General features: G+C 35.5%; 1 protein-coding gene across 1 annotated transcript in view; it reads right to left on the bottom strand.

The window, feature by feature from the left end:
• LOC140136065 (beta/gamma-crystallin-like) overlaps positions 1 to 387 on the bottom strand; it is a 50,068-nt gene extending 49,681 nt beyond the window's left edge. The window contains exon 1 of the mRNA XM_072157773.1: positions 304 to 387. Within this exon, the coding sequence (XP_072013874.1) occupies positions 304 to 372 (69 nt within the window). The 5' untranslated portion in view covers positions 373 to 387. The remainder of the gene's footprint in view (positions 1 to 303) is intronic.
• Between the last annotated feature and the right edge of the window lie 13,029 nt (positions 388 to 13,416).

Genomic DNA, 13,416 nt, shown 5'->3' with positions numbered 1-13,416 from the left:
CATGCATCTTTGGCGAAATTGATTGCCTATGTCTTTAAATTCGACATCTAATGGTGAAATTGAAACATTCAAGAACGAAATTGAATTCACAATAATGTATTGTTCTGATCATACATTAATTTGATTGAACTAAAATGAAATCGATTGCTCATAATGCGAAAAGGAAATCGGGATTCGTTGCGATCATTCAATCTTGCGCGAAAACGAATGCCACTTTTATTGAATCGAACGCACAAGTTTTGAAATTGGCCAGGAAAACCTATAATAACCAGCAAAATATAATACAAAAATAATGACACTCACCTCGGCTGCTTTTGCAAATCCACTAACCATCACCAATCCAAGAATTAGAGTTACCCACGCCATCTTCATAAAGATATCTGCTGGTTGTCAGGTACGATTGCGAAGACGATGAAAATGTAACGATCATCACCATGGTTCTCTGTTATATAGCTTTGAGAGACACGTGATATTAAGATCATCCAAAGATAATTGTACCATACAAATTATTACCAACTCAAATTTGAACCACACGTGACGAGCCCGGGTGGCGGGTGACGATATCACTGATGGCTATTAGTCCAGTCAATCCAAACAAATTATTTTTTCAATGTTATGCATTTCAGAGATGTCCCAAGAATATCATACCAAAAGTTTACTAAAATATACTTGATGGAAAGGTGGTTTTAATCGTTAGCTTTGATAAACCGAAACAGTTATTTCAATCGGCTCACAACTCTTGAAGATATGCCCTTTTAAAGAAGCGTACCAATTTTTCACTCTGTCCACGGATGAGGTTTAGACCAGTCAAATTATGAAATTACACACCACTTATTGCAACAAAATCCCTTTCACATGGGTCCATCTCCCAAAAGCTCACACAAAAACACATCAAATGTCCCCGAAAATCCAAGCAGTGGAACAGTGCATAATTTACATAAATCCAGAATGGCCACTTATGCAGGGGATGATATTTCAGAGTTGGTCAAAAAAACCATACTAATGTATTCCTTTTGTAAGGGTTCTGAAAAAAGTATAGTTTAATACGGTACTCTTGGATGCTATCTCATTGATAGAAGGTGTCAAAATGATTGGTACCCATCAAATTTGCTGTTTATTGAAAAGCCTGCCTCCCAAATGCAATTTTGGATACATTTGAAATGTTCAGAATGCATAGTTTATGACTTATTATACAATTAGTCTTATGTTGATTTTTGATGTGTCAGACTCATCCATTATCAATGAAAACTGATACAGCTTGCACAGCAGCACATCAATACCGCCTAAAGGTTGAAAGATATCCACCAATCAATCAATCATTCAATCAATTCTGGACTTTGAACCTTGCAACTAGCACAAATACATAAGGTGGCTAAAATACAAATTGTGCCACTTCAGATACAAAATACAATTAAGCAAAAATATACAATGAAAAATAACTGAAACAGCATTATTAAATACATATCCGCAAAGTCGGCTAATGCGAGAAGTGCCGAACATGTCAATTAAAGCATGGACCACCACAACTGAGCCCGGGTGTCTCCAGTGCCACTATTGAGATATGCTCCATTGAACTTAACAATAAACAATAGGAAACAAAGGATTTATTGACTGTTTTATTGATTTTCACTACTTAAATGTCAAGTACTATAGACATGATATACATCATTTTAAAGCTAATTTCAAGCAGAATATTTTGATTGATTATTATATGGGCAGCATGCACCACTCATCAGAACATACTATTAAGGCCGGTTCAAAGTATATTCGAAGGCGAATATTCGGCTTCGAATCCGTTTTGGGCGTCAAAATATATGCGGCTTCGAATATAAAACTATGAACCGGAGAAAGATATATTTCTACAATTCACAGCGTTGCCCGACTGTTAACAAGTATTGCCCGTTGACCAAGGTAAGCAAAATTTAGAGAATTTCTTTAACGAAGTTAATAAAATCATAATAGGTAAACTCCATTTAACTATATTGTCATGATTTAATGTCTGTATAAATGGGTCTAAATAGGAGCAGTGGCGTAACCAGTGGGGGCCGGGGGTGCAAGCTGCCCCGGACACAAAAAACCTGGAAGGAGAGTAAAAAATTGGGAAGGGGGAAAGGGGGAAAGAGAGAAAACGAGGGAAGAAAAAAGAGGGAAGAGAAAGGGGTGGAGGCATACATCTGAATTTGGAGTTAGACTTTTTTCCTGCATCAGTCGATTTAAATAGAGCTACGTTAATATGGAAACATTCACTTGTACATTTAGGTTATGTTTGTAAGCCTAAATATCATAATTTTGCATAAAACATTACTTTATACCATCACTACAGCATTGGAATGCTATTGTCTGCCAGGCATTTTCCTTTTCCTGGACGTCTTAATAGTCCCTTACTTTCATATCATATAAAAATGGGTACGCTTGTACCGCACTAATAAGGGGGCACACCACTAAATCAATGCGCCATTTGTGTAACCATAATGAGGTCCGGTAAAATACAGAAACTATTTGAGGTATTTTGGGCTGGTCTTTAGACTTATTAATCAGAAAGAGTGGCGAATTATAGCTTAAATAAAAGTGGAAAGCCTATACATAAATTCGTCGTATTTTTACAAAAAAAAAAGTCGCATTTTTATAATGATTGAGAAAATAGGTCCGCGAATTAAAAAAATGACAGAATCGGGTTTGCAGTCTTGAGAGCATGTCAAAATCATTGGGGATTTTTGAAATCATTGTTCGTCGAACGATATTCAGGTGACCTCGAGCCTTTCATATAAATCAATAGTATCTCGCTATCAGTTGAGCGATATTTAATCCGATCCAACTCATATTTTATTCGTTGCCGTATATATTTTGACGTCACAAAAAGTATTCGAACCCGAATATTCGCCTTCGAATATTCACTATGAACCGACCTATACATAGGGATTTTTTAACCCATAAGATTCCAAACAATCTAGTACCTACATGTTCAGTTTTGTCCTTATATCACTTGTGGGATTTTAAAAGAATGTTATCAAACCTTTACTGTGATTGGCACTGCATTACATATCCTTTTGATAGCTGATAATGCCTACCTGTTCAACGAGTATGCAAAATTTCTCCGACGAAATAGTAGGGTTTGACAAAAGTCTTTCCGTTTGATTCTTATAAGGGATGGAATTTAAACTCGACAGGTGGTTGACCGCCGGTTCCACCCAGCTTCGTCCAGTTTCCATTGTTTAGAACAATAGAAACCGGACGGAACAGGCGGTCAACCGCCGATCGAGTTTTGATTTCAATAAAATGCATTTCGTTAATAATATGATTCACGAAAAAGAATTTCGCATTTTTAATAAAGGTCAATGCCAATGTAAGTTGCACTGTATAGGCCTAATCATAATAAATGATAAGGAAGTGTGGGAATGGGCAGCTGCATGTTATAGACGATAGTCCACCACGCCACTTGTCATATGAAGACCTGAGCGCAAGAAGACCGTAAGACCACTTGGCCCCTCAACAAGTATACACTCAAGTTGCGTATAGTTTCGTATAGTTTGGTAATGTTTTACACATGTTCAGGGGCCAAAACAAATCTTTCACAACCTTTCATGATGTTTTCACCCTGGAACATGTATTAAACATTATGAAACCCTAAGAAACTATACGTAACTGTAGTGTATACATGTTGAGGGGCCAAGTGGACTTACGGTCTTCTTGCGCTCAGGTCTTCATATGCATGTCCAGAACCCTGCTCACTTAGCAGGCCATTCACACTTTTGTTGATCTATTAAGGGGAAGCTGCAGTGGTATTTTTGTGAAAGAAGTGTATTTTTGTCATTTAAGGTTTTTTTTTGTTAAATTAAAAATCTATAGAGTTTGGGCTTTCATTTGCTTTTTATTTGAATCAAATCGGACATTTGGTTCAGAAGTTGCAAGTAAATCGAAGGGAACAAAGTGACGCGAATTGAATTTTGTCCTATACTAATACGCGTAATGTATTTCTTAGGTATTGTAATGTTTTCAAGGGCCGATATTTAAAGAAATTCGGATAAAAATTAATTTCTAAATAATGGAATATGTTTATTGCATATAAAGAGTGCATATAATTAATATAAATGTTATTGTTGACAGAAACATAATTTTATAATGACTGATATGCACAATTGCTGCCTAATTAACGTATTAAGTGTTTCTAGACTTAAAAAGTCATTTTCTGCCAGATGTCGTTTCGCGTCATTTTCCACCTTGCGCGTCACTTTTCTGGGTAATGGTGTATCTGTTTGAGCTTATGTTTGGCAGGTATGTTGGACATACCTGTATCTAAAAAGGGAATTTTTATAAACATCTGGTAACCATGGAAACGATCAGTTTTCGTAATTTTCCCCCAAAACGAGCAAGTTTACCAATTTTAATGCGTAACCGTACAACTTTTTTTTTTTGTGAAAACTTCCTTTTGTAAACTTTTTAATAAGACTAAATATGTCAACAAAAAAACACCACATTTCAGAAAAAAATATACCAAAGATTGATCAACGTACACATTCCCACCAATTTACAAGTGCACAGGTCAAACACTTTAGAAAATCACTTTTTTCAGTGCAGCTTCCCTTTAAGGCGGATCGGAGTGGACATTATACAACTCTCAATTTTATGATTCTTAAATTGCAGTCTTTAATTTGTTTCGTGTTTTGACTTCATTCATTTATTTTGCGAAATTATTTTATTTGCCTTATTACTATTTTGTGCAATCAGTTTCCATATTCAATTATTTATATTATATAAAAGTATTTAGTTTGTACTTGGTACAATCAATCCTTTAGAATAATATTAATGTTTTAAAGCTATGCTGGTTCATAGGTTGATTTTTGTTGTGTTTTATCTTTTAAATAGTTTTAATGCTTATTGGGTCCCCCATATTTGATCCTTTATTCTATATGTTTTAGCCTATGTATGTAGTATTAATAGTATTTTAAACATGTTGTTAAGTTACACTGTAATTTGATTTATTTTGTAAGCATTGTATTTATCTAAATTTGAATGTATGTAGTATTTTTAAACCTTAATAATTATGTTATGTAAATGTTGTATTGATCCTTGGTCCTCAAGTAAGAACAGATGAATAATTGTGTTTTTCAACTGATTGGGTGTCCCAGGTTAAAGAAGAAATAAAACAAACAAACAAACAAACAAACAAACAAACAAAAGGAACATGAGCCCGGTCCCATCTGGCCCAATGGTAAAACCGGCCCTGAGAACATGACATTTTTACATTGAGAGAAATGTTTAGCTTGATATTCAATTGGCATTTACTCTTTGGCGAAAGTAAAAGAAATTACCAATAACAAGTTTCATACACATTATAATCTTTTTTATACAACATTGTTTTTGTGGTATAAATGTTATGAAAAATATTCCAATAAAGAGAAACCGGATGAACTTAATTCTTGAGTGGATATATTTTTGCCGCCCCTTACCTGGAGAAAGTTTACAATTAATATATAGCAACTTTAAATTAATTTGTTGTTTTTAGAAGAACAAGTCTGGGGTGTATTGGGACGATAGCGCGCAAAATTTGGTATTTTACACAAATTTTACCCATTATCAGGATGAAAAAGGCTTTATTGAGACAATGATTCCCCTTCCGCTCACGGTTGTTTGATGGCATGTAAAACTGAGTCACTTTTAAGAGAAGTTGAACAATGATGGCGCTATTTATCTAAAATCTTTTTTGCATCTTTACAATGGGTAGAACTTGTAAAATGGTATTAGCGTGCGTAATTAACCAGTATGGTGCAACTTTAAGTATATTGCAATGATTTTTACCATAGCACTGTTATCAAATGACTCTATTTAACGATAGATTAAAGATGTGCCTTTAACATATGTAAACACTGAATGATTGTTAAAAACTTATTGTACTCTATCACCAACAAACGTTGAAACACATCCAATTGTATTATCTTTTGGTTGGCTTCTCTCCAATGTAAAAAACAGTGGCGTAGATTCTTTTTTCAGGTTTAAAGATGTCATTAACATTGATTCAACCAATATAGCAAAAGAAAATCCCAAACCCATAGCATCCTGTACTAAAAGGTGTATCTCAGAATTATTATGTTAGTGATTTCAACATGTATCGATTGATTTCCAGCACGACTATGCACAACAATAGAGGGTGATCAGAAGCGTTCTGAGTGAAGACATGGGAATTTAGAAATAATGATTCCCGGGCCTGATTCCTGGTCCACTTTCAATTTTGAGCATTTTCTTAAATTGACCATAGCTCATGAAGAGCAGCTCACTAAATGAAAAAAATGGTAGTATGAAGCTGAGTATACTGTCAATATCAGATTTGAACAGAAATTGAAGAGCAGTTTGGAAATATTATTATTATTATTATTATTATTATTATTATTATTATTATTATTATTATTATTATTATTATTATTATTATTATTATTATTATTATCAATTTCTTCTTCATTTATTTTAATGTTTCATTTTTGAGACACCCTGTATTTTGTTTAAATAAGTCATTTTTGGATAAAAATTTGAAATATTAAAGGAGAAATCAGGTGATTTATTTGATATATGTGGTTGACTGACCTCAGTCATATCAATCATAATGGTGAAAATTGGCTGACCCTCATCTGACATCTGAACTTTATCACGAAAAGATCGATATGTTGATCAAAATATGATTATATTGTTTGGTCTGATACGGACCCTGGACACTAGATAAAAGACATTTGTTGATTTCTCATGGTAATGACGAAGCACTAATTGGTATTTTTTACCATAGGCGTAGATCCCGGGGGATGGGGATTTGTCCCCCAATATTTTGCCAGGGGGATGGTCCATACAATCATCCCCCAATGTTGACGCCTGATAATGGGTTTCTGACCAAATTAACCTCATATTTGCCCATTTTAGCCCGAAAAGTGCAAATTTTCTTTTCTTTTCTATTTTATTCTATTCTATTCTATTCTATTCTATTCTATTCTATTCTATTCTTTTCTTTTCTTTTCCCTCTCTTTCCCCTTTCTCTTCTCTTCACTCCCCTCTCCTCACTTCTCTTCCCTTCCCTTCCCTCCTCTCCTCTCCTCTTCCCTTCCCTTCCCTCCTCTCTCTCCTCTCCTCTCCTCTTCCCTTCCCTTCCCTTCCCTTCCCTTCCCTCCTCTCCTCTCCTCTCCTCTCCTCTTCCCTTCCCCTCCTCTCCTCCCCTCCTCTCCTCTCCTCTCCTCTCCTCTTCCCTTCCCTTCCCCATAGGGCCTGCACTTTGGCTCGACATTTGAAAGGGGCGTGAATTCATTTTTGGACACGCCCCTATTATAATTAGGTAATACTCGACTCACACACATTCCCTATATGTATATACATGTACCACATGTAGTCAATCTGTCTGCTTTATCTGTATTGTGCCGTTCTTAAGCAAATACGGTAGTTAAACACGATTTCATCCTTCACCGTAATCATGGCACAATGCAGTGCATTCAATCAAACGTTGTCGTCAACCTATTTGATCGTATTTGTGCATTTGTTATGTGTGTGAGACGAGCTGTCGCGGTAGATTGCAATAGCTTGTAATCATGCTTTTGTTGAATGAATTTGAGTACTCCGCCATATTTACGGTATGATACGTCATAATCTAGGTGATTATTTGCATTGGATGTCTTGAATACGCTGGCGAGGTTGTGTAATAATCGGATTAATGCTATAACAGTAGGTGAATACAAGTTTTGAATATATCGCGTTGCAAAGCCCCATTCAGTGATCCCAGCGAAAGTGAAAAAAAAATCAAATTGTTACTTTTATAAAAAATTTTAATGAACAAAATTGGCACAAAACCCAAGAAAACGGCAGTATTGACGAAGTTGAAGCCCCATTATAATACATGTAGCTAATTTATATACTGTCAGTATATAAATTACAGATTCACGTAAATGCATTATTTTTGTCTTAAATAGGCCTACACGGCTTAGGGCTGAACCACTAGCAGAAGACACCAAGTTGATGTTTTATGACCTTTGACATTCTTTTGTGGCGAGTGACATGGTCAGTTCAATTCACGCCGAGTGTCCTTGACAGGTTTAACTCTGCTTCGGTGGTCATGAAAGAATTCAAAAGATAACCTCTGCCCCAACAATCCCAAGCAATTGTCTGAAACTGCTCTTCGGATGATGTCAGGAATAATAGACAAAGGGATAGGCATCCTAGTCTGCTGCCCTCTTTCGAAATATGTATCCTAGGTCTCACAATAGGCGGATTAGCGGCCATTTTGTCTTCGACATCACGTGTCCTTATATTTTAGTACACAAATATATAAGTTAACAGGTTTACTATTTTAAAATTATATTTTGAGTATACAATATATTCTGTGAGTAAATAGATCAAATGACGATGATTGTTTAGGTATTATATGCTGTGTGATGCTTGATAGATTCTCATCTTCTCTGATAGAATTAAACTGTTTGACCAGCTAGTATTCTCCTCCGCCGTCAGTGTGATTCCAGTCACTCCACGCACACCCCACACACCCAGAGGATCGTACCGTTTTACAATCGTATAACATTCATTGGCGCTAGTAGTAGTAAATTTCAATTTTCTTTGCTTTACCTCACTTGTTCTGCTCAAAATTAAAAGGGGACATATCGGACAGTAAAAGCTTACATTTTATGGAAATTATGTTTAACTATTTGCTTAAACAGCACAAAACAGATAAAGCAGACAAATTTACTATACATAGTCCTATACATGTATGGTATCTGTATGCCAGGGACTGTTTAAGAATATAACATTAGATTTATGATATTTACTTCGAGGACTGTTATTTATCAAAAATGTGAAAAATATCAAATTTTAATAATTTGTCATAAAATTTGTATTATATCGTGAATTTCAAACAATGAAATTTATTTGATATCAGAAAGACATTCTTCGTATTCAGAATGCAGTTCGATATGTCTGATGTGCTCTCATGTCCCACAAAAAATACTATCGAAACGCTCAAAACAGATCCCTTAATTTGGTTAATTTTATTTTCTTGTTTTCTTTATTTTTTTCTTTATTTTTCTTTGATTTATATTGCCAGGGTAAGGAGAGGAGGGAACTAAAGGCCCATTCAGTGATTTTTTGATTTTTTTCATCCCGACGATCGTAAAAATCATCAAAATTCAGATTTTGGATACTAAACTGCGGAACTCAGTCTTCAATGATAGTCAGTAATTTTTATATTTTGGACATTATTATGACTATCATTTGAGGACTGAGTTCTTATGATCCGAGGAGCAGTTTCAGACAATTGCTTGGGATTATTGGGGCAGAGGTTATCTTTTGAATTCTTTCATGACCACTGAAGCATAGTCAAACCTGTCAAGGACACTCGGCGTGAATTGAAAGACCACACGGTCAAAGGTCATAAAACACCACTTTTGTGTCTTCTGCTATCTAAAGGCCTATGGCTGATTTTGTACCTTTCGTCATTGTCATAGATGTGTAGTCCATACAGGACCAACGCAATATTTAGTACTATAATCAACGCCGTCAGGCGTTGGTCCTTATAGATCCGACATATCCTCCCTTGGAAAGTCAAGGGAAATGTCAAACAGGAGGGTGAAAGTGCATATAGGAACAATGCCAAAAACTACGTCACGCCGGTCACGCTATTGTTCGACTTAAACTACATCATTCGCCATTTTGTAAATATTAACGCATGATCGTTGCTTTGAAGTTTCCACCGGATAGTCTGTGGATAGCGCAAGAGCATGCTTTGACCATGCGCAAAAAAATGAATATCATGAAGATGTTTAAGATTGATTCTTAGATGTTTCAAAAATACCGTCATATTGCATAGATTCATCAAAGAATGGTTTGAAGTACTAACCTTATTTAGTAATTTTAAAAAATCGGGAGAATTTTACAAAATCAATGTTTTTACCTGTCGGTATTACAACTCGTGAAACACATTAGTGATGTGCCTGGGTGACCTAATCTACTAACCTTTAACGTTTCCTCTATGAACTCTAACCCTCCTGCAATATGGCGCCTATTGTCTAGAGTTAAACTACATCATTCGGTGTGTTACGTAATAGCTACGATGCCTATCCCTTTATATCCCTGTGTCAAACTGACTAACCACGCCTACTGACAGCTACTGACGATATTTAGCCAATCAGATTAGACTTGCCTTCCAACTGCCAACTACTAGCTTCCAGCTTTGGATCTAACACCACTATTGCGTAACAATATCGATAATCATGTCCATTCATTCATTCATTCAATTTATCTATGTCCTCTTCAATCGCGATGTTCATCATCCACGTGAATGAGCATTGATCTGATTTTACTTCTTCACAGGGTTACTAAACCCGCGAGGTGGTAGGCAATTGGGCAACTATTGAAGATTTTCACCGGGACTTTTGATAATAGAGGTTATCCACTTCACTCATGTGTGACTTCTAACAAAAGGCACTGGTTCCCGTAGTATTCCTCATTCAAACTAATTCAATGCACGACCTCGGAGTTACCTGCATGACTTTGGCGGGCTAATTTGAAACAGTCATGGTTGCACATGCAGGTACTTCTTTAGAATGTCCTAAACAAGGTATAGCAGTCGTTGATAGGACATGCAGCTTATAGAACATGGATAACCTCTATTCCTGTCCCATATAAATCAATGGTTAAAAAGATACTTGGCGATTATTTGACCCGTGATTCGGGCTGAAATGTTCTTTTTCAAGTTCTTCACTTTGTAGGTTGCGCACATTATACAGGATTTTTTTGGGGGGTGGGTGGCCATCATTTCATTTTATCATTAGGCCTCAGTTATTATTATTTGTTTTACAATAATATAAAAATGGATGACGACGCTTTTTTGCATGCTTCGAATAAACTAGGAATTCAAGAAGTTACCCGCCAACAGACGAAGGGAGTTACAATTTTTTTTACATGGACATGGTTTTCCGACAGGATATGGGAAGAGCTTTTTTTTCAGTCAGCGCCAATTTGTGTTAATTTTCTTTAAAATGTCGACATCGCCATAAAATGTACAGTTAGCATCCTGGACAACCGATTCTTTTGTTATGCAAGGCTCACTCAGTCATTTAATGAGTCAACACAAACGATCGAATTTGGTGTTGAAATGAGCTAAATTTTTAGTTACACCTTTTCGATGTAAAATTAATTTTCTCGGCCAAATGAAAAGCAATCTTTTTCATTTTTTTCAGTAAATGTCAGGAAAAATTGTAGTGCTTGATACTGTATTTTTTTTTCAAATTCTAGTGTTAAACTTAGGCGTGAAATTTAGTCATTTAGTGTAAGATTTTCGATTTTGATAGGCTTAAACTCTGCCCGCGAGCCTTTTTTTTGATCAACCTTTTAGCTTTTCAAAGTAAGATAGTTCGCTAATGAAGGATTTTTCCCAACTTTCTAACGCACATCACCGTGAGCGATATATCATAGTTTTGTCAGAATTTGCGTTTTCATTTCACCATTTTTACTGCCGGCTGACCATTTTTCAAAATCAACGCGTGAAATCTAAGGCTAATACTAGCATTGTGGATCGATATCCCTGGGTTTAATAGGAATACCGGCATGGCTACAGTGTTGCTAGAGCTTCAATATAGCAAAGAAATTCCCAGGCCTATAGCGCTCCTACTGATCATGTTTAACCAGAACACTCAATTGGGGATTTGGGCTACCAAATCGCTGGTCGGGCAATTTGCTTTCAATGGAAAATTGACCTGGATAAACAACAAAGGAAATATCGACTATTTCTGCTGGTTGCTCTAGAGATAAAAGTACTGAGTTAGACATTTTCGGAGCATGAAGGGAAAAAGGGTAAAACAAAAACGGAAATTCTGACAAAACTATAACATATAGACCCATACGATGTGCCTTACAGGGGTGGGAAATATCTTTCTTTAGCAAACTATATTAGTTTGAGACGCTAAAACATGAATTCCGTAAAAAGCTCACGGGCGAATTCAAGGCCTATAAAAATCAAAAATATCACACTAAAAGACACAATTTGATGCTTAATTTTAACACCAGGATTTAAAAAAAAATGTATATCCAAGCACAAAGTTTTTAACTGACATTACTGAAGAAAAAAAAATATTGCTTTATATTTGACCGAGAAAATTAATTTCATAGCAAAAAGGTGTATGTCTGAATTTGTGCTGATTTTAACATGTATCGATCGACTTTTAGCGCGACTAAGCATTTCTAAAGAATCGGTTGTCCAGGTGGCTGACTGTGTAGTCATTTACTTGATTTGTAGTTTAGTCCAATTCCTATTAAAGTGAAGTAGGCCTATTCACTTTCTTTACTAACACAATACCGTAAAACCCCGTCTACAAGCATATAGGGTGCTTCTGATGAACACTACATTAATCCAGGCGCCATTCTGGAATTTGAGCAAATAAATTGCGGATCCAAGCATATACAAACAAGTATTATTTTAAGACCAATCTATTGTATTGGCATATTTACGCTTACTGCGAATTAATTTAGCTTTCATAAAAAACACTATATATGCTTGTAGACGGGGTTTTACGGTATTTCAAGAGTTTGTTTCCAAAAGCATTAGTTCAATAGCTGCCTTGTGTAACATTTTGCTGGAATATTTTTACATGTTTAAATGACATTTAACGATTGGAATGGATATGTTTGCACATCTGGCTTATTCTCTTTCAACAATAGATTTGTCCCCTAAAATTGTCAAATCCAAGGTTTTAAAATGGCTGCCATTGTACTTGATGCCTTTTTTCTTCTTCGCACGTGGGAAGTTAAAGGGATTTGCAATTATTTGCCAAAATTTTTATAACTGTATATTCTACTACGCCAATGTTATTAGAGTGGCAAGGTTACTGCTACTCAATATTTTCAAATAACAAATCCCACAAAACAGTCTTTGGACTTAATGCCTTTTGGAACCAAACTCTTCATTTAATGATGTTCAAATTGTCTCCATTATTTTAGGACCCTGGAATAAGGAAAAAAAAAAAAGAAAAAAAAGACCATCGCTTAATTCAATACATTAAATTTATGGGTAAAAATGGCATTTTTTGGTGATTTTTTTCAGTTTTGACCAAAAGAACAAATTTTTATATGGGAAATCTTTTGAAAATTGACATATACATCTAGCAAAGAGTATCAGTTCACTAAGATGGATGTTTGGATCAAAAACGTCAACCATAACATTTTTCTGCGACCTATGGTTTTTGACCTATGACCCCTTGGAATTCATAAGTAGGCATAAAACGGGTGTTTTTAGTGATTTTGGTGTGGGGTACAAAATATTTTGGTGTATACAAAAAAAAAAAAAAAAAAAAAGTGGTTCTAAAAGTTTAACATATGTAGGGGGGTCAAAAAGTTTTGACATACCGAAATCAAAATTTTCCAGCCCCAAGTATTTATGAACGTTCCTTAGCTCTTTAAGTACTG

The sequence above is a fragment of the Amphiura filiformis genome, chromosome 2 (assembly GCF_039555335.1).
Source record: "Amphiura filiformis chromosome 2, Afil_fr2py, whole genome shotgun sequence".
Classification (NCBI taxonomy): domain Eukaryota; kingdom Metazoa; phylum Echinodermata; class Ophiuroidea; order Amphilepidida; family Amphiuridae; genus Amphiura; species Amphiura filiformis.
The sequence above is the reverse complement of the archived record's forward strand: the minus strand, read 5'-3'. Positions and strand labels throughout refer to the sequence as shown.